The 26,598-nt window shown below is 42.8% G+C and overlaps 1 protein-coding gene across 2 annotated transcripts; it reads right to left on the bottom strand.

Moving 5' to 3' along the window:
- Positions 1-49: 49 nt before the first annotated feature.
- On the bottom strand, positions 50-25,730 carry tp53bp2a (tumor protein p53 binding protein, 2a). Of its 2 annotated transcripts, none has more exons than XM_080481727.1 (20): positions 25,650-25,730; positions 25,184-25,332; positions 15,618-15,765; positions 14,437-14,550; positions 13,091-13,161; positions 12,537-12,638; positions 11,292-11,466; positions 10,946-11,127; positions 10,687-10,851; positions 8,938-8,985; positions 7,784-7,967; positions 5,649-5,765; positions 5,375-5,496; positions 4,845-5,250; positions 3,162-4,015; positions 2,201-2,338; positions 1,922-2,055; positions 1,621-1,787; positions 1,278-1,477; positions 50-1,186 (listed from the first exon to the last, which is right to left on the bottom strand). In XM_080481727.1, exons 2-20 carry the CDS (start codon positions 25,208-25,210, stop codon positions 1,145-1,147), a joined length of 3,396 nt encoding a protein of 1,131 aa, XP_080337853.1. In that variant the 5' UTR covers positions 25,211-25,332; positions 25,650-25,730; the 3' UTR covers positions 50-1,144. The 2 variants fall into 2 exon arrangements, with proteins under 2 accessions (XP_080337853.1, XP_080337854.1); XM_080481728.1 differs by having other exon boundaries at positions 7,790-7,967.
- Between the last annotated feature and the right edge of the window lie 868 nt (positions 25,731-26,598).

Here is a 26,598-nt window from a genome sequence, read left to right as displayed (position 1 = left end):
AGGCGTCATGGTAAACTCTGCATTGTGGTCAGTGACATCAAAATCAGCTGAATTTAGTACAAAGTATTTTATTGTAAATATTTGAAATACTACAGTACACTTGCGGTTACATTTTTGACAAAAGGGCTAAAGAAAAAAAGTAACAAAAATAAATACATCTGCATTGACAGATATGTGATACATTGTGTTTCGGGAGGTTTTAGGTTCCATTTTTCTTAATTAAATTTCAGCATCATTTTGACTATCATATCATTATGATTGCTACAAAAAGGTTTATGCAATAACATTTGCTTTTCAGCGATGAAATGGCTGTATTAAAATAGTAAATCCATACTGCATTACACCTTTTTTTTGACATCGCTTTGAAAGTCAGTTTTATCACAAAGACAAAAACTTGCTACGGTCTCATTTCGCTAGTGTTTGTGACAGAATTACAAATATACACAGCATCTATGGTACCTCAACCGCGTGCACAGTGCGGAAACGCACACTGGCCTTTACTGGGCATCATTGACCACAGAATAAACAGCAAGATATGAACGAAAAGCTTCAATCGCTGTTCTCCCGACTTGTTGAAGCAGAACAGTGGCGGTCACAGCTGAAACTTTTACACCTACAGTGCAGTTATACAGAGGCACAGTCAGGCAGGCTGACGATGACAGACAAGCCCCCGGAGATTGTCATGGTAACAGAGCATTTGAAAAGCATCCATTGTCATCACCATCCACTCATTCACTGCATGCAACGTCCGACCCCCGATGTGTTGGAAATGAACCTGAATCCCAGACAAAGAGCTTGAAATCACTGTTCAAAAGTGTAAAAAAAAAAAAAAAACACTTGCTGTAAATAAAAAAAAATACTGCCTGTTCCATTTAGATCCCAATATCAGAGTCTGTGATCATGAAATCTGTAAAATCAAAGGAAAACAAAGCTGTTTGTGTTGTAAGGACACGTCCTGCATTCTGGAGCACGACGGGAGGAGAATGCCTCGGTTGTCATAATGCAGAAGTGCCAGAAATATTTCATCCTTCATATTGTTTGGTCTGTACTCGTCTCTTCATTGCAGCAGTGTCCTTTTCGTCCCCGGTCTGTTAAAGTAAGCGTGTGCTTTGCCAGACTGGAAACGTCGCAGGGCTCCTTGTTTCTAAGCCAGCGTTCTCTGTCTTGGTTTTATTCGCGGGTACAGCTGTGGAGAAAACGACAATGAATGTCAACAATGCAGATTTGTGCACGTTTTATATTATCGTACAAATTTGTTAACAGTTTCAGTGACTCACCCCTAAGAGGTTGCGGGGAATGTAGCCTTCCGAGTCACCCATGCGAGCCCACCACCATTCGATCTCGTCTTCGTCTTCTCTGCGAATGATGGTCATGCAGTCGCCCTCGCGGAAAGAGAGCTCGTCTGGGTTTTCGCCCGTGTAGTCCCACAGACCGTAGACCACACCTCTGTTCATGATGCCCATCTTCTCTTGCACACCTGAGAAAGGCCCATGTAAAAGCCGTGTTTACGTCGCAATATTTCCATGTTGGCAATTTCAACAGACACAACCTTCTGTCGAACACAGCTGCAACATTCGTGGCGAGAAGAAAAAGAAAAGTACTACAATCTCTTTTGCTCACCATAAAGGAACTGTGAGCACTGGGTATATCCATCCTCCATCTCTTCACATTTATCAGCGGCCGTCTGCATGTCGCTGTAAGTCATAGCAAACACCGCTGCACCGGACTCCACCAGGAACTTGCACACTTGCACATTGTTGCACGATGCCGCACAGTGAAGAGGCGTCCTGAATTACAAGGGAGAGAAAAAGGGACGATGAGAAAAACAAAGACACTTTAGAAATAAAACAACTGTGTGATAACAACTCCACTGAGTACACCATGAGCGTATCTGTTGTTTAAGAAGTGAACTTGAACTCACCAGCCATCACTGTCGGCAGCATTTACGTTGACTCCAAACTGAACCAGAAACTTGACGATCTCTGTATGACCGGCACAGACAGCGTTGTGTAGGGCGGTGATGCCTTCATCATTCGGCTGACTGGGATCTTCAACCTGAAATAAATGAAGGCCACAAACTTTTTCCAAGATTGATTCGAACACGAGTTCAATTGTTTCAGTTACTGACGCGGCAGAAAGTTGGTTGAATAAAAAAAAAGATTGTCAAGTTGTAATTTGCGATGCGACGAGATATTCTTACCTCGTAGATGATTCTCTGGACGAGGTCAAACTCTCCTTCCAGAGACGAGTCCAGCAGCAGAGCAAGCGGGTTGAACTTCACTCTCATGCTGTGATCGATGCGTTCAGAGCTGGGCTTGCGCAGATTGGTCCTCTTTCCCTGAAGACATAACCACGACTCCGCATTACACCAATGGTTTTGAAACGGCCATTAAAACACAGAAATGCAGAGGGAAATCTCAGACGTGCGACGGGTCGATTGTTTCTCTGCAGTGTGTTCTCCAGAGGGGTCTGCTCTAAGTGGCGCCTGGTTTGGACTCCGAAGAGGAGTGACTTGTTTTTCCCTGCTCTTAGTGGATTGCTAATCCAGTACAAGTTGCAACAAACTAATTCCCTTCACTGAAACCATAATTATGCAACCTCATTAAGAGCAACTACTGTTGAAGAGCGGGAGGAAAAAAAGTTTTTTGAGCTCCTAAATGAGGGTAACAAAGAAGTGAACAGGGAAGGAAAGTGGGTCAAAACATCGATCTCTCATTGGTTGAGTGTGTTAGAGTAAATCCTGCTATGCCAGTCAAACTACTTAAGGAGGTTCAGCGAGAGATTAGGGAGGAGGGAATGTAAACTGGTGTTTATTTTTGATTTCTATAAAGTAGACGGGAGGGGGAGAAAATAGGTTAGGTATCCGCTTAGTGTGAACAAAATAAGACCCATTTTCTCCAGAAACAATAGCTGCACTTGACAGGGATTTTTCAGTTATATAACTTGAGAACAGGTCATTAAACAGCAGAATGTGCACTCACTGTAACTCATGACCTATGCCTGGGAAACTAACAAATGCCACAGGAATTTAATACAAGATGGGAAAGATCTGGACGGCACTGATGAGCCAGGGCCACTTCACATCATTAAACACACTGAAAACTAAACAGAGTCGGACCAATTCATCTTGATTTTGCATTCCACTAAGGGAGGATTCATACCGGTGGCAGAGTGACCTGTCCAGTGATCTCTGGTGCCTTCATGTTGAAAGTGTCTTCTCCAAAGCTGTCCTGCTCTGCTCCACTGGGATAGGGGGGCGGTGGGTAAGGAGGGAACTCCTCGAGGAAGCCCTCTGGAGGTGGAGGAGGAAGCAGACTGGGCACAGCGTCCTCCAAACCAGCAGGTGGTGGCGGCGGCGGCGGGAAAATGGCGTCATCGGGTCTGGGAGCAGGATGAGCCGGTGGCGGCGGAGGGACGATATCCTCACTCTCTGGCATGGCTGGAAGGGTTTTGGTCGGCTCGACAGAGGGCTGAATGGGGACGTTAGGACCTGGGATTTGAGGTTGGGGCTGTCCTCCTTCTACAATCTGTCCCATTTCTGACGGGTGGCCTTCAAGGTTCGGACTGTGGGAGGCCACAGATCCATCTGCTGCCTTTTCTGCTTCTCCAGCATAGGTGGGAGTGGTGGGTGTGTTCACTGTGGTCTCCATAGCTGCCAGTGTGGTCTTCTGATACAGGAGTTTCTGAATGTTGGGTCCAGCAGGGCCCTCAGGTTCAGTGATGGAGCTGCGTTTCTTCAGGGGCCTCGGGGCGTTGTAGAGCTTCTTTCTCAGGGCCTCCAGGTCGCCGTCGCTCTGATGCCTGTAGGGGTTGGAAATGAAGGGAAGCAGCTTGGTGGGGCTGAGGGGCCGGGGGATTCGCTCCGTCTCCGGTTGTGGACCTTCAGAAGAACTGGGACCAGCGTAATTGGCCCCGCCGTGGTCGACGTCGGTTTCGAGAGCGGGCGAGCGGCGCTCGAGGTACGGGTTCTCCGGATGTTGAGAGCCACCGCTGGGAATGACTGGTTTACCATACACTACAATTAAAAAAGAAGAAATAAAAAAACAACTTAAAGCTTTTGTTACATGTGGAATATTTGACTCCGTTTTCACTGCTCTTTTTCCTGCCGACTGATTTATAACATGCAGAGCAGCATGGATATGACTGACAGAGTCTCACAGTGTGATAATTACAAAATGGAGTCACAGCGGCTCAGCCTTTAACAATTAAACAAGCAGATCAACATGACGATCAAGCAACGCATTTTGTACTGAACATTATGTTTCACTTCGCCTCAGTTTCATCCCGTATTACTGTTAAATACAGTAATTTTGACAGAAAATTACATGTTTGTATCCGCTGTGATTTATTGCTTCAAAGTAGCACAGAAGAGAAGTATCCAGCTGAGGACTTTGTGAAATATTCACAATCAGTCTTTAATGCAGAGTGCTGCATTCATTCCAAAACTATTTCTGGTCACACCAGGTTTTTGTTTAAGAAAATATGAGGCCATGTCCAAAATTCTACTGTGAACATGAACTGTGTATTGTTGAACTTGTGTGAGATCTTTATTTGGTTTGTCTCATTTGAGTTAGAAGCAGTAGGTGAATGAATGGAAGATCCAACAGACGGCTTAATCTGTGCTGCCGTTTGTCTGATCAGTGACTTATGAATAGTTAATCATTGGGTACGATAACTGAAGGGGTGTTTTAATCATAACCATGCAAAGTACAAACAGTGAATGTGTTCAACAGATTTCATACAGTTATGAGATGCAGAAACTCCATTGAGAATGACAAATCACCTCCATGTCATCACCACAACTCAGTTCAGTTACTTCAAAGTGACAACGTGCATTTTCTTACCACTAATAAATCCATTGGTGCGGGTCTGAGCTCTATTGAGAGCACCTTGGATACCAGGCGGGAAGGGTTTCCCTGAGCCAGCCTGCTGTGTGTACATGGAGTAAATGGAGCTGGCAGCGAGGGTCTGCGGCTTGCTCAGGTTGCCGTCTTTGGAGGGCAGCTCGGGAGTGAAGGGCCGCACCGTGGCTGCCGGTGGAGTGTCCTGCTTGGCGGGCAGAGGGAGTGTCTGGCTCTGTGAGGGTGGAAGAGGGGTGCGGCCCTGGCCGGCTGGGGGCTGCTGGCCGTGGGCCTTCGCTTTGGGAAACGTGCCGGTGTTGAGGCCCGGCTTGCTATAGGGGACAACACTTGGGCCTTTTGGCTTGGTGGGCACAGGAGGAGGCACCTTGCCTGAAGCCTTGGGAGCAGACTGAGTTGAAACAAAAGAAAGACATCAAGTTAAAACTAATTTCATGCATTTCTTCTTGTACTAAGCAAGCCAAAGTGACATAACATTTTGCCTTGTGCGGCTATATAGATAGCATCTCTCTTACCTGTGCATCCCTGACCAGGTCATCACTGCTCTGGTTTTTGCGGAGGGAAGTAGCTGGAACCTCCGTTGGTTCAAACATGGAAAATGGACGCACCTTTTTGTCTCTCTTCAGTTCTGACTCATCTAATGACAAAGCACATGTAGAGGCAGAAATTAGTCCTGTTGGGGCAAAGTCTGATTCCATAAAAAGTGAGAACAAAGCCCCTTCGAAAGATTTTAGAGGATAAGATCTGTATTGTAGATCAGTCTCCGTGTTAAAATTTGTGTGCTCTTGCCTTGTTCTGCGTTAGAGTGGGAATGGGAGGTCATTCGGGGCAGCGTCGACGATGAACCATGACCATTGATGTTGGATTCTGAAGAGTTCCAGTCTGGGAGCTTCCCAGGCTGAAGGCCTGTTGGACCAGAGGAAGGAGGACAAACAAAGGCAGCAGTTGTTTAAAAGTAGGTATATTATTGTTGCCAGGCCATAGGCGTTCACACTGAAAAAAACACAAACCACACACCAACACGCAATGCTAAAGTAGTTTCAGTTATTATTTATGTACATAAACAGAGTTCAGAGTGCCTTGTGTTGCAGAGTCACACAGCAGAAGCAATTGTAGTCTTGACAGAAAAAAAAATACATGCTGTAGATTTTCTTTTTTGAATTATTATTATTATTGTGCTTATCATTTGCTTTTCAGTTGACTTGGTTGGTTGAAAAGTCGAGAGACCCAGAAAAGCATGTTTTTGCAGCTCGGAAGAAAAGCGTCACATCAGAGATGGTTAAAAACACAAGGATTTTTCACACAGTGCCAACACAGTGTACATAAATGCTCTCCTAAAAGAAGGTTTGTTCTGAAACAATAACAAACGCACATTCTGTGGATAAGACCAGACTGGGTAGGTCACGATCCGCACAATATGTCAGTTCAAGTGAAGGTTACGCGTTTGTTCCAACTGACCCATTTCGAGCTGCAGAAAAAGAACTAAAGAGGACGCTCAACAAGCACACTTTAACAAACAACGGCAACCAGGACCAGTAAAGAGAACCGTCACGAAAAATGAACATATCTAAACAAAGCTATTCAAGCGTGCACACGCACAGACACAAGTGTGTACCTTTTCTTTTAGCCCGCAGCTCTTTCAGAGGCTTAAGCAAGAACATGGCTTCTGAGGAAGATGCATTCAAAAGACAAGAAAAACAAAGTCGCTTTAAAGCTCCAGATTCCCCTTTGGTCTTGGCATGATGTTGGTTGGTTGGGCCCGAGCAGGGCCCACCGTGAGGGGCCATGCAGAGAGCATAACAAACAACAGGAGCCTGGATGATAGTATGCAGAGGGTCCCTGCCAGAAAGGCTGTCGAGGAGGAGCCCATCCCTCTGTGTCCCCGCCCATTCCTAACCCTCCTCTTTCTGTACGGCAACTCAACTCAGCATTCGGAAATAATCGCATGCAACAACATAGCAGACTGGGGAAAATGGTTACTTTCAGTTCTTCTATGTGGAATTGCTTGAAACGGGACGACAGTGGATGGGGATGTAAAAGAATGAGGGAGGGAGAGGAGGTGGATTCTGCCGAGCTGTTGTTTTGTGATGAACATTCTTCATGTAGGATCATTCATTTTTAATAATGTGAAGCACCGTGTTGGTTGACTAACCAGTGTGGGAATGATTCATGGATAAGAGAGCAACTTAGAGATGAAGAAACTGGAGTGTGCACGAAGAACTGTAACTGTTTTATACCAAGAATAGCTGACATACGAGGCTGCAGTGTGCAGAGAGTGGCTGCTAGTGCAAGGACAGGTCACTCTTTATTTCTCAATGTCTGCTCAAAAATTAGAATGGTTAAAATGTGCTTGAAGTCATCCCCTTTGAAATTTGTTCTAAAGACAATTGTAGCAAAGTTATTATGTAAAACTGTGATAGAGATCAGGTACTTTGACAGTAAGACGTTTAAGAATATCACCCAAGAGCTCACTGCACACATCTAAGATCTTAAATGAAGAAAAGCGCACATAGACACACACTGTGCCAATGAAAACAGATGGTCAAAACGAGTTGCACTCAGTTGACCTCACTGCTTCCCTCAGAAAAAGTATTGTTCAGACTCAGCAAACCAAGGTCACATCACACTATCCAGGAAGTAACCAACTACCTTCTGAGCTCAATGTGACGTCACATTCAGCTGCGGATCCAGAGTCTGCTGCTCCTGCTGGGGGCAGGACAGTGTTGAAACACCCACCCAGCTTTCATCACATACATAATACAGCGACATCTGGTCAATAAGAACCAGACACTGTTTGGAGATTTCTTGTTTCTTCACACACTTCGTACGAAAACCTTTTAAGCTTCACTTTCCTTTGTGTTTCCAGGTGAGCTGTGGCAAATCTAATCGAGGTCAAACATGGTGCGTCGTCTCTGCTTGCTTACCCGTACCAGTCTTGATCTGTGGGTCCTGGGTTGGCATGGTGGCTGTACCGTCTGGGTAGGCTGGTTTCACAAGCAGTTCGTGTCTCACTGGGCCCCGGGGCATCGTGGACGACTGAATGTACGGGCCCACCGCTGCCACACGAGACGGTCCGGACTGCTGTCCAGCTTGGCCATCAGAGGGCAGCTGCATGGTGAAAGAGGAGGACAAGAAATCGATCATTATCACCGGTGGTGTAAGAAAAAATAAGACCTTGAAGATTATTGAAAACATCCTATTGAAGTCTGAGAGAGAACAAACGTTTCCACTTATAATCAAGTTGATGACAAAAGGATAACCAAACTATAACAAGCTCAAAATTTTTAAAGTTTATAACAGAAAGGATAAAAATATATACACAAAAGGGATAATAGGATTGTAATGCAACTACATGCCTAAGTAATGATGACTTTAGCCTGTAGGTGGCACTAGGGCAAACTAAAGTTTTATCCAGATGAAGTGAAATCTGTAATGAATAAAAATGTACAGCTCCAGCTGAAGCCTAATAGGACAAAGATTTTCTGTATTGTGTTTTTTTTTACTGCAATGATCACAAGTATATAAATATAAAGAGGATTTAAGGAATTTTCCCTTTGTTTTTCATGAATGTAACTTTAAAGTCATGAGAATCAAACGCAGTATCTCTAATGGTATAAGATTTCATAATGTTTTCCTATATTCTAAGTGAAAACAGTTATCACAACAGAAATTGTTGAAACTTTTTCCCTGAGTTGCAAGTGAAAAAAAAAAAAAAAAAAGAAAGTTACTACATTTTAAGTTCCCCCCCCCCCCCCTTTTTTTTTTTTTTTTTTTTTTTTAACATGCAAGGATAAATCCTACAAGGGCCAAAGTAATGTAATAACAGAGCACCATTGCCTCCCTCTCAAACAAGTTTGAAACTATTAACACTGGTATTTTCTTTCTTAACAATTGTTTTCTACTACAGCATCAAGCAGAGAAAAACTTTAAATAGTTTGTGGCCTTTTTTTTCTTCTTTAAAACATCCTGCAATGTAAAAACAACATTAACGTGCGAGAGGCTGGTATACATGAAGGTAACCGATACAATTGGAATGCGAACAGATGCACATGGAAAGCTCAAATGCTAGTTTAGTTACCTGAAGATGGGTGTCTTTTGCGGCCCTCTCTTTACCAGGATAGCCATTCTTGAGAAAACAAAAACACAAACATGCAACAGCAGTTCAAAATACCAAGTTGTCCCCCCTTTTTCTAATCTAATATTAGCCTTTTCTCTGTGTTTGTTGAACTATGTGAGTGGGATAATGCAGCTCTGGGTCTCATCTGGCAGCTCTGGGTCTAACTCTCATCCGTCAGCATGGCTGCATGTGTTCGCTGGGTGATGTCAGCCGGGCAGAGACTGTTTGGTTGGAGGAGAGAGCAGCTTGGATGGAGTGTGTCTTTGTGCTGATGTGAAAAAGGCCCAGTCATTATGATTCTGGGCAGGGTGCGGGTAAATCACCTCCTCACTATGGGCTATTCATCTTTCGCTTGCGCGCGCACAGACACACACATTGTGTAATCAGTGAACTGTTCCTATTGCTCGTGATGAAAGCAATAATTGAGAAGTCATTGTAAAGCACTGCTTCAAACATTTATATAAAATCTCCATTAGACCATCTATTATTTATGTCCAAGACCATTTTATAGTTTCAGCAGTGCATTTGCTTAGTAAATATTGCATGCTTAATCCTCAAGAGATACCTTTTTTCCCCAATCAGCAACAGTGAGGAAAATCATTTCAAAGTTATGAGTCAGAATTAATGAAAATTAAAAAAAATAAATAAATGTTTGTTATTTGAAGGATGAAAGAAAATTCAGTCCAAGTCTGTTAAAACCATTTGGGAGACAAGTGAGTTGATTAGGAAAACATAATTAAAGAACTGCATAGATTAAAGTGCCTCATCATTTCAGGAGACGAAAACATAAAATCGTGCGTCATACGTTCAGGATGATTCCCGTTTTGTTTTTGGCCACCCTCCAATACTTGAGCTACCTACATGAGCATATAACCTCAAGCAGTGAGTATGTTAATTTTTCGTGCTCAGCCTGTCATGTACACAAATCAGTTGACTCATTTTTACAGTCCCAAGGCAACCTTTGTACTAAACAAGTCCTGGAAACAGGGAGTGGGGATCAGGGGAGATGAGACTCATCAGGCAGTGAGCTCTGAAATAAAACCTACGAGAGCTATGCCAAAGAATATATCATTTTAAACACTGCAATGTGTTTTTTGTTTTTTTTTTATATATATATATCCATTAGTAAGAGGTGCTCTAAAAAATACTAGCCAGCCAACTTCCCTTCCCTCTGCCAAGAGGGCAAACAGAAAAGATATTATCTTCACTGACATTCCTGCCAGTCTGCGTTATCAGTCGGCACTTATGACTCCACTCTAGTCTTCAGGACTTGTTTCTGCCAAATGGGACTGAAAACACAGCTGAGTGAAGAAATGGGAGTGTAAACTCAGATGCGGCTCGGTTACGTGATCGGAGCAATGAGCCAACGAGCTATCACAGTGAGAAGATCCAAAAAAGAAATAAATGGAAGGAGACAGGAAGAGGATTGATTCTTGAAAGAAAAGCGGTCCTGTGGTTTCCCAAACAGAAGAGAGCAAGTTAGAGGAGCCTTACATTGGTATGGCTGAGCTCTGAATGCCTGTGGGTCTGAGGTTTTGGGAGGTAGAGAGAGATTAAAAAAAAAAAAACAAAAAAAAAAAACAGCCCTTATTAGAAGGCCACTAGAGGGAGTTCTGATCAAAAGCATTTCCACTAGTTTGTTTTGGCATTAATGATTATCCATATGAAGGCCATCCCACTGGGGCCGGAATGTACTACAGCAATACTCACAGGCAAGTTCTCCTTCTGCTGCAGCGCCGCTTTCTTCTTCCACAGCCGATCCCGGAGCTCGTTGATGCGTTTATCCATAGCAGCGACCTCCTGGTTGCGCTTGTTCAGGCTCTCTCTCTGGTGCTGCAACTTGGAGTTTTGATCCTGGTTGAGCTTGTTCCTCAGCTGATCGTCCAGACACACAAGAGAATTACAAAGGGTCAGATTTGTTCTCATTTCAAACAACTATTATCTCTATTTTGGTTTTACTACTGCATACCTGTAGCTCCTTGTAGAGGCGGTCCAGTTCAGCCACTGAGGTCTGATTATCATGGAAATTCTCCATTTTGCCATTTTTGAGCAGCTCCAGCTGTCGGCTTAACTCCTCCACCTTAGACGCTGCCATCACGAGCTCTCGCTGCTTCTGCTGGAACAGGTTATTCATCTGCTCTATCTCCTCCACTGTGGATGGAATGAGAGAAGTGTCATGATGGTGGAAAAGACGAGAGAACAGATGAAAAAAAAAAAAAAAAAAAAAAAAACCTCTTAAGCTATCTGAAGTTGAAGCCATTATTTTATGTCACACAGTCCTGTGAGGAGGCATCAAACTATACAGGTCAGCTCACCCAGTTTGCCATTGCTGAGCCGTTTCTGCTCCACCTGGCCCTTGAGGGCCCGGACCTTTTTGAGACGGGTTTCCTGGTTCTCGATGTTCTCTCTGAGGTGCTGCAGCTTCTCCTGCTCAGAGGCCTGCTGCTGCTGCCGTTGTTCCTGCTGCTTCAAGTAGCGCAATCGCTGCTCCTGAGAGAAAAACAACGGTGCGAGAATTAAGAGAAATAATGATCCATACACATCCCTGTCTAGTTCAGCTGAGTAATCCATGGCTGATTGTTTTCTCTTCAAGTTTCAGTACTGCTGTGAACTGTTTGGAAAACAAATGATAGCTATTGTACTGATGCCTCCAAACAAAATTCATTCCACTTGTTTCTTTATGCTGACATACATATCATGTTTGTATGTATCGATTGAAAAAGAGAAAAGAGAACAATAGAAGTAATCAACGTCTGACTTTGCGTCGTCAAACGTCGAGGCCATAATTGTGACAAAGCACTCCTAAACAAGTTTTCCAGACTATCCGGAACTGTCCTCGTGACAACTCCTGAAGGTGACGCTTGTCTGTTGACTTTACTCCCGTGCAAGTGTGTTTGACAGCTTGCTTGTCACTTTCCTTGGTCTTTTAAATTGTCCTCAGGCACGCACAATGCTTGGAAGAGAATGCTAAAAAGCTCAACAAAAGAAAGAACAACCTAGGGGGCATAATTTAGGAAGGGCTCAAAGAAAGACTACGCAAAGTTCCATATTTTTAGCGGTATCTTCATCGAGTACAATTGCATCAACACGAGAGAAACATTTTTTTTAAAAAAGGCCTCGGAAAACATCTCGGAGGTGTGGAGGGAAAAGAACGCTCACTCAAGCATTCAATTACAACTGGCATGTGTTCTGTCAATGGGGCTTTCTCGCTGTCAATGCAAAAATCTAAAGCGAAGACAAAAACAAGTCCTGGGCAGGAAGCATTTCTTTACAAACTTTCAAATACCAGATGAGCTCTATACAGTGAGAACTCCAAGCGGGGAGCTGTCCCAGGCTTCTCAAATTATGAACGCCACACTTGAAGCAATTCATCCACACTCCATTAACAATTGCAGAAGACCTCCTTTAATGTATTGAATTTGCCTAATTCCTCCTTTCTTGTACTTTAACCTTACTGCTTTTTCCCCTGTCACATTGCTTTAATTTCATCTTCATCAATTAAAACACTATCTCACTTATATCTACATAGAGTCGTTCTGATTTCGAACTTATTCACACACCTTGGAAGCAAGAAGTTGTTGCTGTGCTTCTATCTGTTGCTGCTGTCTCGCAGCCATCTCTTGTAGCTCAGCCAACGTCATGTCCATCCGAGGTGTTCCCACCTGGACCGGAATGGGCACAGAAGTGAAAACATTTCATTTACAATCTACTCACATGATTGAAATAATCAAAAATGATAACACTTATCACATGTGGGGGATGAAAATCCTTTTCCTACCATATTTGAAACCCCAACAAAGACTAACGCAAGCTTTCACGCAATTTCAAAATTCATTGTTATTAAGTGAGGTTTTGAGATTATATTACATGAGTCATGCCCATGTTATGAAACAATATCACAGCTTTATTTTGCTATCATGCGTAAATCAGTACCGTATGACACAACAGCTTATTAAATCCCAGTAAAAATTATTTTGATTCATATCAAACTGCAGGATCCACATATTTAATATCCTATGAAGACATTTCAATGAAACATGATTTGTAGCTGTTAAACTTGCAAATTAAAATAAATTTAAAATAAATTCTCGATAGTCTTGTTATTGTTGCTTACCCCATTCTCCATCCGTCTGTCTGGGGGACCCTTCACTCCATTTCTTTTCGGCTCCGAGCCTCTTGACCCTCCTGAGTAATCAGAGTAAGAAAAGCCTTCAGACGTCACATGCCAATATGGAGCTTCATCGAATGTCACTTTTAAGTCCATTTTAGTTCAGGACTGGCCCTTCCTCTTGCCTCTTGGACTCTCACTATCTGATATTCCCAAACTATATGGAAATGTGTCCGTCAGTACAAAGCTTGGGGAAAAAAATTAAATAAAACAGACTGGCTGGAGCTGAATGATCTTCGCTTCTCTGGGAAACAACTGGGATCAGTGCTCTTTGTAACTTGCAATAATCTCAGGATTTAACCTAATACATAATCGTCTGTGGGTGGGTCAACAGCTGTGTGCTTCTGTGTACATGAACTAATAATCAACCATGCTACGGGCCTTTTACAGGGGCATCTGACAATCCACATTCTATCCTTTAAAGCACTTGCTCTTTACGAAAGCTTTTTTAGCTTGCATAATGGTTTTAGATGCCCTTTGACCTTCAGGGTCAATGTTAAATACATACCGGTTAACATTAAGCCACGCTGAGCTGAAAGGGTGGCGTCAGGCGTGAAGTTATACAGAGTATAATTTTATACTTTGTATTTTAGTAGATGTTCCATGTGGCTATTCAGGACCTTTTTCCAAAAACTCAGTGTTTGCAGGACTGTGTGCAACATAATTAATTTAAAGATATTGTAAGAGAGAGAAGTAACATAGAACAAGCCAAACAGAGCAAAGCTAAAAGTGTGGGAAAACAAGAGCGGGCTAAGATAACAGGAAGGGAAAACAGCCGTCTAATCGCTGGGCCAGACTCAAGCTGTGAGGGGTAAAAGGGCTTAGTTACGCAACTGGGGGCAGAGAGGATAGTGCACGACCAAAATACTAGACTTTTCTACGTTCCCAAGAAAAAACGAAAAGTAACAAGCTTATGACGACGTGACTGGGACACCCTGCTTTCAGCTTGGCCTCCTACAGAGCGGCTAAGTAAGGCTTCGCGGATTTGAAGGCCTACTAGTATTAAACCCCGTCGTGGATAAAGGCAATGTGAGGAGTACAATTCCCCGAGCCTGTGTCGTGGCGATAGGGAAGGTGGTCCAGTGCAATCTCAGCTTTTGGGTTTTCGGTTTCTAAAAAGGAGCCGGTCTGCCTTGGGTTCACTAAATTTGTGTCAAATTGATTTTGATGAAAAATAGCTCTCGCGTAATGATAGTTCTCATGTGCGAGAAAAGTCACGTCTGAAAACCTTCCCTGTATTTTGTCGTCTGTTGTATGCGTGGTCATGTCGAGTACTCAAAGCCAACACTTACCGGGTTCCCTGCTCGGGGCTCGGTTGTGACGCAGAAAGAAGCGCACCTCCGCCCTGTGCTGTCCCCATCGCTGGAGCACATCCAGCATCCTCTCACCCTCGCCGACAGCTCGCTCTAAAGATAGAGCACATGCAAATTTGGGGAATTTTATTTACACACACACCCACAAACTCAATACCAAAACGTTCTAATTACATTAAGCACAACAAGGTTAAAATGCGTGACTGCACATATGTAGGTCAAGTGTGCGTACAGCGTTTCATTTGAATCCGGTCCAACATAAACTGAAAGCTATTTTCATTTTAACATCGTAATTTACACGAGGCTTTCTTAGCAATGAGTTCAGGGAAAACAACTATAATGTCTTGTCAATAATTCTGTCCGGCATTACGCCAAAGGGCTCATTAACTATTCCTCAGCCTTCATTTTAAAGGGCCTCGGAACATTTCATTACACGAATGGACTGATACATTGCACGCCACATAGATGTTAAAGAAAGAAGGAGGTGCTGTGAAATAAATGATTCATTTCATTATTACTAAAAAAAAAAAAGAAAAGAAAAAAAAAGTAGTATGAAATGCTTTATTGTTAATTGGAATGAACACGTAGCTGATGGGTATTCAAGGAGAGTCAAAATTGGTCTGTAGTGAGAAGCAGCAAAATGAGACATTCAGTATTTAGCCATCCTTTTTATAGGCTACTTGTGGAAGTACTCAAACACAATAATTGGCACTTTGCTCAGTCTTACAGCAACATCACCATGGAAACAGCTATGAAGCCTGGCTCCTTGAGTTGTGATTTCAATACTTCTCGACTCTTGGAAATGGCGAAAAAAAAGGCAGGCATAGACATCTCGACCCTTTACCCCCCCCTCTACCTCGATGTCTAGGTGCTTGTGTTTGTTACAGGGATTATGGGCTCTTGTTCATTTGCATTGCAAGCTCGAATGAGATAAGCCCTTCAAAAAGAAATCATCAAGCAAATGACCACACAGCTAATCTCCCCATATGGTCTACTGAAGCAAAAAGCAATTTCCCACAAAGTAAAGTAAGAAGAAATAATGATTGTCTACACACGGACTCCTGTCTCTTCAGGTGTTCCACAAACAAAACGCTGAGTGTCAGAAAATCCCACATCATGCTCGGTGTGTAGATGGACAAACACAACACTTGCACACTCACCAGATCCACGCCACATCTCAGACAGGTGGCATTCGGTTTCCCCCGGCTCCTTGCACAGGTCAACCACATCCCTGCAGAGCGTCTCCGGGGTGACGGGAACCTCGGTAAAATGCTGGTCATTGTTACTGAGGTATACAGTCAGGAACATCTGGGGGCAGCCAGAGGGAGGGACACAGAGAGAGAAAGGCTGCATATTAGAATAGATAGAGACAGAGAGGCAGAGAGAAGGTTCTCTAACTGGTACCTGATTTCGCTTCGGTTCAGTGTTTGTGTATGTGTAATATGTGTGCCTCACTCATGGCAGCACTGTTTCCCAGGCTTCATTCCTCTATGGCAACGAAGAAAAAAAACAAAAAAATCAGAGGGTAGCTCCTAGAATTCCAGTTCATCCCACACCATCTCACTGCTAACTAGTGCTGTCACCACTGTGAGAGATCCCTCCATCCCAACACACACACACTAAATACCCCTGCCAAGTGCTCTGGAGGAGCAGACCACTGAGGATTTAGAAAAAAGCTGGATTTGTGTCAGTGTGTGACAGACAGACAGATGATAGATCGTTTTATAGCTATCTAAAAAAAAGAAGAAGAGCAACTCCAGTGAAATTATCATCGATAAGAAAGTAGGGTATGAAGTTAACCCGTCTCACACAAACACACTCACACTCACTGAAGGTCAAACTCAATATTTACACAGGAAAGTATTAATGTCTTGACTGTTCCGGTACCAGAAATTCAGTTCTAATTAAACAGAATCGGTCTGGGTCAAACCGAAGCCAAAGGCAATTTGAAAAATACATCCTGAGAATTATCACGTTACATCTTCAAACACAATCCAACACTGATAGCAAAATATCAATGAACAATCACATTCTCTGTGTAATAATCGTAAACAAATATTTGCTTAAACTGTTAGGGATGTGTTAAAATATGCCATCATCTAAAATCTGATCACACAACAGGTATGAGACCAACATAAAAACCAACATAATAACCTTTAGGGCATGGCACGGCTTTAGAATACTTAGCAGTTTTGATTCAACCCCAGGTACTGGCACCGCCTTTACAGCGACTTTAATAATGATGAAATAGATAAGCAGCAGTCCAAGACCTTGAAGAACCTTAAGAGAGTACAACTATCAGAGTAGTATTGGAAATGTCTGGAAAACTCCTGTTAGACTTTCATTTTTATTTCTTAGCAGCTATGAATGGCTGTGCCTACAGGGGGCACGGTGGGAACATCAGGTCAGCAGGGTCACAAGAACAAAGGGGGCTTAAAGGGGCGAGCATCCAGAACAGCTGCATCATGGTGCAGAAACAAAAGTAGTTGCGTCGCTTTTGTGGGGTACACTTGGCAAAAGCACAAAGGTCTGAAGATGACTAGCTACATGCTCCTTTTTCTTATTCCTGTGATAAAAGCTTAGTGAGGGAATTTCCTTGACAACATATACAAGCTAGGAAGATTGGGAGTTTTTTTGTGCTGGGAAAATGAAGGTGGACATAAAGGGTGGTGGTCTGACTCAGAGGACCTGACCCAACTGGTTTATTCAATGGGGATGTTAATGAAAGGTCCCCATCAACAGAACAAATCAGTAGTGAGTCACCCTTTTCAGTAATCTACAAAAACCAAAAGCTGGAAGACCGCCCGGGACAACAAAGCTAAAAAACAGCTTCTGGTTGGAAGTTTCTGTTCTGATCATGTGAAAACCCTTTGTGACATCGAAAAACAAACAAAAAAAAGCACCTTACCATAACAGGCAAGACTTTTAGAAATGGTAATTCTGTGATTCAAAAAAAAAAAGAAGAAAAAAAAACCCCACCTTCGCTTGCATCAGTTTCATTCAGTCTGTCCTTAAAAACAAAATATATTCGGAGATCAATACAAAGTAGCTGACATTGTCACCCCTTCCCAGAAAAGTCTCTTTAAACGCCGCCCTCATATCCGAGTGGTGAAACAAAGGACCCAGAGGGTGTGAGAACCAACAACGACACTAGGTGAAGATAGTGGAGTGTGGTCTTGTGGGGTGATTAAAACCCTCTTCAGCACTAAAGTTAATGATCTCGACCATCAGTTGCCATGAGTTAGCACTTTGCAGCCGACCTTCACACACATAGTACGTGTGGTCACTCCTGACTGGCCACAATGATGCACACATGTTCTGCATTCACATAACTAATTATGCTAATCTGGGTGATTTTCATAACCCTGGTATGTTAGGAGTGATACATTTCAGTAAGTTTGGGGAATACGTTACAATTATTATTTCTTACTAACTACTGTATAATTATACTAATTGGAAGTCTGTCCAGCACATAATGGAAAGTTAGGCTGGGCTGGAGTAGACTTTTTTTTAGAAAGAATACAATCAATTATTTATATGTCAAATTGTCCAATGATATTATTACTACTTCATAAAACACAGCCCAGATCAAGTGTATCAACATAAAAGTCAGAAGACTCACTGCTAAGACCTACTAGACAAATAGATAGTTCATAAATTATTCATGGTTACAACAGAAAAGAAAATTACACAGCTCAGTAAGGATCAGACAGGACAGGTTCAGGACAGCAGCCCCACACCGCTAACAAGAACTCGCTGCTTCAGGTAGCCTTAACACAACCAGACGACCAGAACCAATTTAGACTGCATGTGACAACGTTTGACAGAGATGTGCTTCACTTGCCTTCTGTCTGTCAGGTGGGGAGCAGATGACAGTAGCAATTGCTGAATTGCACTTTCTTCCTATCCGAGACAATGGGAAAGAGATCGCCCTGGGGAAGGAGAAGGGACAAGCTGCCTGTGCTGCTGGAGGTTCAATATTCTCGGGATAGTTTTATAAGTCCATCATAGCATCAGCTCAGTCAAAGCTGTCTGCCGGGATGCGACACTGGTGTGACAGCTCAGAATTGCATATTGACAATTATAGCCACTGTGGAGAGATGCCGCTATTAATTCTGCGGCCCGCACTGTAGATACTGTCAAAGTGGAGCTCACTATCACGCTGGTTCATTGGGGCTATATCGCAAGGATTAAGTTAATCCGCTATATAAAAATATAGCCCTTTAACAGTCTGCAGCCTCCGTGTTAAAACAGTAGACTTAAATTAAATACTTTCCAGCCAGGGCGCAGTCACTACTGGCTAATATAACAGTGCAGAAGTCATTATTTATAACATCAGATTACTACAATCTGTACCTGGTTAAACCACATGAAAAGAAAACAGGTTTGCCTTGGACTAACTTGGGCAAATAAAAGCATAAATCCCAAATCTTCTAAGGCAACAATTGTATATGCTCCAGATGCACTATTTGAGATACAATACAAAGAGGACAGTGTGGGTCTCTCAAAAGATGAAAGGCTGCAACATCAAACCACAAGAGAAAATAACACTGAAGTAAAACACATGTAGGAGGACATCAGTGACTGCAGCTGGTGGAGCCTGACCCGGCAGACTGAGAGTCTGGAGAAAAGTAAGCAATCCAAAGCCTACCAACCCGTTACTGCTGGGTTTGGCTCATGCATAGCAACCAGCTTTGTTGGGACCGGCTCTATAATGTATAAAGTTATTAAGCTGCAGCATCTGTAGGGTGGGCAGAGCTTTTCTGTGAAACAACTGTGCACTGAAGATATCATCTATGAAGCCCACAGTTGCCAATTTTGCTCTCTGATGTGTAAATTGGATCCCTTCCTCTGCCATTGAAGCCAGAGGGGGCCAAAAGCAGATGCCATTGATTGCAAACCTGAACAGGCTTTTCAAGCCACTCCAGTTGTTTGGACAAGAGTACACTGGGATGACTTCAGTTTGAACATCAACACTGTAGCTGCAGCCAATTACAGAAAAGAATGCTGTGCTGATGTGTGTCTGTGTGGCACTCCCACTGATCCTTTAGATAACGTATGTAGGAGTGCAACAACAGACCTGGTCACATAAACAGAGCAGCTGGCAGACATTCCCTGCCTTAATATGAGTGGGAGCAAAAACAAGAAGGAAAATTAAGTTAGGAGAATGTTCATCAGCAAATTTTATTTCAACAAATCTTATTCCTACCAGGCAATTATCCCCAGTGACCCACCTTGTAAAGCTACCCTTCAGGCCAGGGTCAACTCTCCTTCCTTCAGCTCTCTACACAATTGTCTAAATGCAATTTGTCAAAAATTGAATTACAAGTGATCAAAACTGTCTGCCACTGCAGTTCACCATTACCAGGAATAGCCAAATCAAAAAGAACTCTACATTAATGAAATGACTCTGCAATATGAGGTCGTCGTCCTCGTTTGGTCCAATTAAATGTCCCTACTGATTTTCGTGAAACCAATTTCTGTTCAATGGAAGTACTCCCGTCTCTTTTTGCTGAGACCATACACCGTGTCATTGACTAATGCTGACATTTCCTAATAGGCTTGTTTCCTGCACGACACTTTTGGAACTGAAAAACAAATGAGATATTTTCCATTATCACTGATAACCTGAAATACATATTCAGATTTCAAAAGTTAGCAGACAAAGTTCAAACCAACCGCTTTATTTAAACAGTAAAATGGTTTAAATTTAAAAATGTACTAATCTTATAAAAGTTTTGACTGAAGAAAAAGTTTATTTTTCATCATTGTAAAGCACCGCTCAATAAACTTGGGACAGAATCATGTTTACTATTTGTATACAATTTTTTGTTCATCCTTAACAAGGCTGTAATTGTCTAGCAAATCAGGAAAGAAACTAGAGATTGCAGACCGTTCCGGAATTCTCACAAGATACAAAAGCAGAATATCTCTTCCTCAGAGGAGCATGAATGCTGTCACAACAAAAAGGCAACATGTCAGACAACTTGATCCAATAGCTTGAGATTGGTTACCACTTATATGCAAGATCAAATTGCTCGCGGTGAAAACCATGGCAGGGAAAACAAAAAAAATGGCTGGCGTAATGCATCAGGAGACAACTGGGACTATATCTTCACCCACGCCGAAGGAAGTGCTGCCGTACGGCTGCAGGGTCGTCTGTGCACACGGTCATTCAATTACAAATATTGCTGTGGTAAGCGAGTCAACCAGGTCTTGTTGACTGAGTCACCTCTGAATTTAATTACCACAGGTTTGGAAGACACTGCAGGATCTTCCAGTGCGAGCCGAGGTTGCACCCTGCCACAGCTTAAAGACTTGACACAGTTCCAGCATAGCAGTCCTTCAAACACAAGGCAGCAGAAAGACAAAAAGTCCTTAATGGCTTCATGCATTACTTCTCTTCGTCCCTCTTTCACTCTGCTGAATATAGGGGATGAAGGGGTGAGGAAGAAAAGGTCAGGGGTAACAAACAGCAGAATCAGAACACACAGTAGCGTCATTGAGCTGCAACATTTAAAAAAAAAAAAAAAGCTGGGCAGCTTTTACAACAATGAAGCTGCAGAAAACTTCTCTCTTCACTCAGGACAACCTCTTCTCTCTGTCTGCACTGCAGTACTGAACCGAACACATCATAAGCTACTCTGTTGAAATACTCCCCCATTCCAGGGCGACGTGATAAGACAGTTCCTACTTATGCTTATCTGAGAGATACGGGAAATGGGAGCAGAATTAGGGGGGAAAAGGAGAGGATGTATCATTCTCTTTCCAAAGGTGTCTTGTCTGTACCGTTGAGGACTTACGACAAACACCCAAGGCCTTTGCAACCTGAAAGCTATTATCGAAAATATACACAGGCTTAAATCACTGACATTGCTGGAAAAAAAATACAGGCCTGATGAGAAACTGGAACATTTACCAAAGTATAAAAACAGCAGCATGCGTGCTTTATGTGAATTTACAGGATGTAAAATGATCTTTGATCAAGCATGAATTTATGCAGGAAGTCAACAGGAAAGAGGTTGCGATTCACTGTGTTAGAAACTCTAATTGGCTTCTTAAAAAATGTGCACTGAATGATGCCTTTGTGGCATTTAATCTGTCATATGCAAAAGAGACCTCAGTGAAGCAGGAAAGCGAATGAATGCAGCAGACAGAGGACAAAAGCTCTTTTCCATGACAGGAACATTTCCAGGACTCGGATAGAAAATGCGTTAATGGGGAATAGTTTTAATGCACCAAAAAACCTGAACAACTAGTTATCAATGGTTAAAATTATTTAAAGTTTGGAAAATTGAATACAGTGGGCAATGATTCAAAGCTATTCGCCAACATAACACTGAGGTCTGGAATGTTCATGATAAAATCAGAATTTATCAAACAAGGCTAGATAAATAAAGAGTAGTCTCTGAACATCTAAAGACTTCCTGTTTTTTACCTTAACACTGGTCTTTCAAAGTAGTCATGAAAAACAAATATTCAGCATTCCCTCTTCAATTGTGTTGAGGTCAGCTGGAGAAATCATCATTATCAAAGTATGTGTGGATGCACCCCACAACTGAGAGAGGTAAACTGTGCATCTGCATTTGCATGCATACTATCTTAAGGCCAATGCAGCCTGTTGTCAATATTACCTTCTGCTCATGGCTCTGGGGACGCGGTCGAACAGCAACCGGGGCGGCACAAAAGAAACCATTGATTCCTGACTTAACCTAAACCCCCACATGGCCTTCGTGGTCCCCATGACGAGATTAGCGGCACAACCTTAGACAAAGCTTTCACAATGTATTCATTGTATGAAAGTGGGTCCTTTCTACAGTTGCATCACTTTAATGTACACTCATTTTCACATGGACTGCTCAAACATGCGAATCACTTCATATTCTGAGGTGGTAAACTGACACCTGCCAAGGTGACTATTGTAAAGTTCCAGTCTGAAACTAGGATAATGTTATGTTGCCATTGTGGGACTGATGCATTACAGTCGGATTATCTTCACGGAAATTATCCAGTTTCTTTATGGCGTACTTGTGAACAGCAAGCTCAGCTTTGGACTGTTGACAAGGTATTACTTTTTAGTCCAGCAGATACTTCCAGGGATTAGTAAATCTAACCTGTGTACAGAATGTACAGTCCCATGACCACATGGCAATAATATTTAATGTCAAAACACACAAATTCATGGACCCAAAGGGCATACTAAAGACTTTTCGTTTTCACGTCACTTTTCAACTGATAAAACCACCTTGACAAACCCACTCCTTAAGACCAAATTCAAAATTTTGCAATCAGATGGTTCTTATCACTCACATGACTGGGTACTTATGCAACCACCACAACTCTCCCACAGAGTAAACACAAGGCCTGCGGTGGCCACAGAGAAAGCCTCCTCAGGTTTCTGTTGACACATGCAGCAAAATCAGGCTTCCCAGAACATCACCTCAACTTTCCCACCGTCAGGACGCCACTATATTGTCTAGCAACAGTGCCATTTGTTGAGGCGTGACCAAGATATGACACAAATGCATGTGGAAATAAAATACAGGGTCAAATAATGGAATGAACGATTATCTTGTTAAAAAATCTAAAGAACAAGCAACTTGTGCCATGGGAGAGGAATGACAACGTGATATGAGCTTTATAATTGCTATTTGTAAAAACCAAAATCAGCCCCTCTTTTCAGGTTAATTTTGTGCTGGTGCATTTTACCAATTGAATGTAATTAATCTTGACAAAAAGCACAATAAGATGAAATACGAGCTAATAAACAGAGAACGGATTCAGGCTTTAATGCGGCATAAAGGGTGTCTGCAGAACAAAGGCTCGTCTGAGCAAAGATAAGAGGAAATTGGGGTAAATGAGTTATACGACGTTGTGGTTCAATAAAGGGTGAGCCTCCCTTATCGGGACGCTGCCACAGCACAGGCACATACACAATGTACCCTCCACGACACACTGTTAAAGGGTCCCTGGAGCTCATTGTGTTCAGGAAACAGTGACCCCCTATTTACCATCCTCAGCCAGCAATTATGACACTACATTGGCACCACCCCCCCCGAGCCCCTGGCCTGCACATGCAGGGTCATGTGCTATCGGTGTATTTTATAAGACAATACCTCGCATCAGACATGGTTACATAGAGGCCACTTTGTGTTTATCAGGCCAACACCAGAAGCCGGGTCTCAGTCAAGCACAGCAAATCACATATACAGATAAAGATTCATGGTGACGTCACCAAATTGGTGCAGAGGAGGCAATTACTAAAGAAGAACCAGCTCCCGTTCACAGCAGCTAAAGTTTATATCTGCGACTGAAAGAAGAACTGAGGGTGAAGTCAAACTGAGGTCACGAACTAGAGAGGATTCATCCAAACGCAAGCCTTATCGCTAATGCCAAGATGATTAATTCACTGATCAAGCTGTTTTACTGGATACACAGGTCTGAGAGAAGAGTGGCATCATTGTAAGGATCCGAGGACACCAACAAACTCCTGGGTTGTGTTTTTTTTTTTACCTCACCTAAAGAATCTACAACTGTGTGTTATACATTCTTTGCTAAAAACACAATGGGCCAGATTCAAACCGAAAAACTAACATATTACAATAACAATGTAAATACTGGCTACACTTTTCTTTATAAAGTGAATAGTGTGCAATTTCAGAAAAGATTAGTTTATTGAACAGGACACAGTAAATTAACAAGAGTTTTAATAGTTTGATATTTTAAATTAGATTACCAACACAATGACAAACTGCACTCTGGTTCTTATTTCTAAAATGTGAGGATCTGCTGCTTTTTCTCTGTTGCCCGTAATTGTAAAGTATCTTAAGGAGCAGTGTAAGTCACATTAAACTAATCATGAAGATAAAAGTTATTAAAGTGATAATCAATCGCAATAACACGTGACCGATTACATTCCCAAAAGGAGCCTGTAACAGTCAAAAAATGCAGTTACTCTTTCAGTGAACTAAACTGCAGACATAACAGAGTTAAATATTTACAAATGGCCAACACCGCCTTTATTTTTGTCATCTTGTTCCTTCGCTGCCAAGCTGCCAGAGCATATAGCTGAAACACTCGTCATTAACTGAAACCGTTAGCAAGGTTATTTTTCTGGAGTGAGCACACGCAGGCGGACGACTGTCCTCTTCCCTCTCTTTGCACACATTTCAGAGGAATGCTGAGAGATGGAGCCTCACACTGCAGCAAAAGCAATAGACCTCCTGATGATGATGATGAAGATGATAGTGATGACATGGCAGGAGTCCAGAGCTGAGGTTCGCCCAGTGCCAGCAAGACTTGGCAGGTGCCCTCTGCTAGTTGTGTGTGTCCTGAGCAGGATGGGTGTGTGTGTATATATAGCAACACAAACGGGCAGAATCATTGCATCTGCAGTAAGTTGATTGCCATTTTTTGAAGTGGAAATAATAAAAATATATATATAGATTGTGTGCTTTTGATGGGGTAATCGCGCGTGTGCACGAATTATGCCTGAAAACTAACACACCATCTACTGTGCGGCATGATAGAAAGCATTAATCAGAATAACTTCAGCCTGTGTTGACACAGAAATGACACCAGGTACCATCCGCACTTGCCACGTCTATTTAAATGTCCAGGTAAATCATGATCGTAGCATTGCGGCGATATCACATCGAGAGAATAAACACCATAACAACAAAAAAAATAATAACAGGGGAAGAAGAAAAAAAACAACAACACTCACCGGCATCATTTTAGCTTCGTACCGCATTTAGCTCAGCAGCCCAGCATGAATCCCCACCGGCGGTTTCGACGAAAGGTAGCGATCACTTTAATCCCGGAGCCGAAACCCGCGACAGGCAAGGCTACTTTCTCCTTTAGGAGGCTCCTGTCCTGCAAGGAAAACACAACACCTTGTTATCCCCGCAAATCCCTCCTAATAAAGCGAAAACACACACACACAGACACACACACACACACACACACAGGGGTGTCCGACGAGCCGCCGTGGACCTGTTGCTACAGATAACAAGGCCTCCGCCACAAAAGTTTCCGTTGTAGTTCAGGGAGAGCATCGCTTTTGAACTTTACGACGGCGAGCTGCGGACGTCAATCACCACCAAACCCGAGCAGTTTGTACATGAAATAACAAATTAAGCCAAATAGAATCAACAGGGAAATAAATGTGGCGGTTTCTAGGTTCGTCTTACCAAGGGACGCGGAGGTTAACCAGCCCGAAACCCCGTTGACTGACTGTTGCTCTACAGCTCGTCGCGAGCCTATCCCGGAGTGACGTAGCGAGAGAGGAAGCAGCTCGCTCCGCTTGGAATTCAAGCTCCGCCCCCTCCTGGGAATGAAACACCCCCACCACCAGGACGCACCCGGTGTTCATAACAAACCCACCTGCAGCACGCCACACACTTTGTACCCCTCTAAAATTCCAATTCCATCCAAGTCTACATTATCAGGATAAGTACCAGTTTATCGAAGAGGAAATGGATCCCCACTTTGAACGTGAATTAATTTGACCAGTTGGAGGGCAAAGTATAAGTAGGTGGACCTTAATCAAGCACATTTAGTTGTAACAGACCGGGGGGGGGGGGGGGGGGGGGGGGGGCTCCTGTTAGTGCACACTGCAATTGATTGATTAATTAGTGACAGAGAATGGCAGATGGGCCGGATTAAGTCCAAACAGCATTGGTCGAGTGCCCTGAGGCACCAGCTAATAAGACCTTCAAATAATTAGTCCATTTACTTCAAAGAATCTCGCATAAATCACTTATTCACATACTGTTCAACAGCAGAAATTGAATTTGTTGTAAATACCACCGTCTTGCTGAACACTGAATACTGTAAATATTGTAAATAGTACTGCCACTATGTATATTTTTTCCCTCCATCTGGCTCTTCTGTACTTCCATATGTGTACATACATATTTATCTAAATATCTACTTATATAGTCTCTTCTCTTGTGTGTCACTGTCCTTAATGTAACTATTTGAGTAATATGGGGCTGCTGCAACGAATTCCCCCATGTGGGCTTAATAAAGTCTGATCTATTCTAATCCAATCTATTCTTATCTATTGTTGACAGAAACAAGCCAGAGTCCATCTCCAGTGAAACAAATACATTTATTTGTGTGTTACATAAGACAGTT

This window comes from Lipophrys pholis (assembly GCF_963383615.2).
Source record: "Lipophrys pholis genome assembly, chromosome: 15".
Lineage (NCBI taxonomy): Eukaryota > Metazoa > Chordata > Actinopteri > Blenniiformes > Blenniidae > Lipophrys > Lipophrys pholis.
This window is presented reverse-complemented; position numbering and strand designations above follow the sequence as displayed.

Bases quoted from the DNA above. Each gene is read 5' to 3' on its own strand.
- tp53bp2a (XM_080481727.1), bottom strand. From the start codon at position 25,210: ATGCGGTACGAAGCTAAAATGATGCCG. The intron at 5,497-5,648 runs GCAAGAGCACAC...CTTTGTCATTAG, and splicing joins CCACTCTAACGCAGAACAAG to ATGAGTCAGAACTGAAGAGA. The intron at 4,016-4,844 runs GTAAGAAAATGC...TTTTAATTGTAG, and splicing joins CACCAATGGATTTATTAGTG to TGTATGGTAAACCAGTCATT.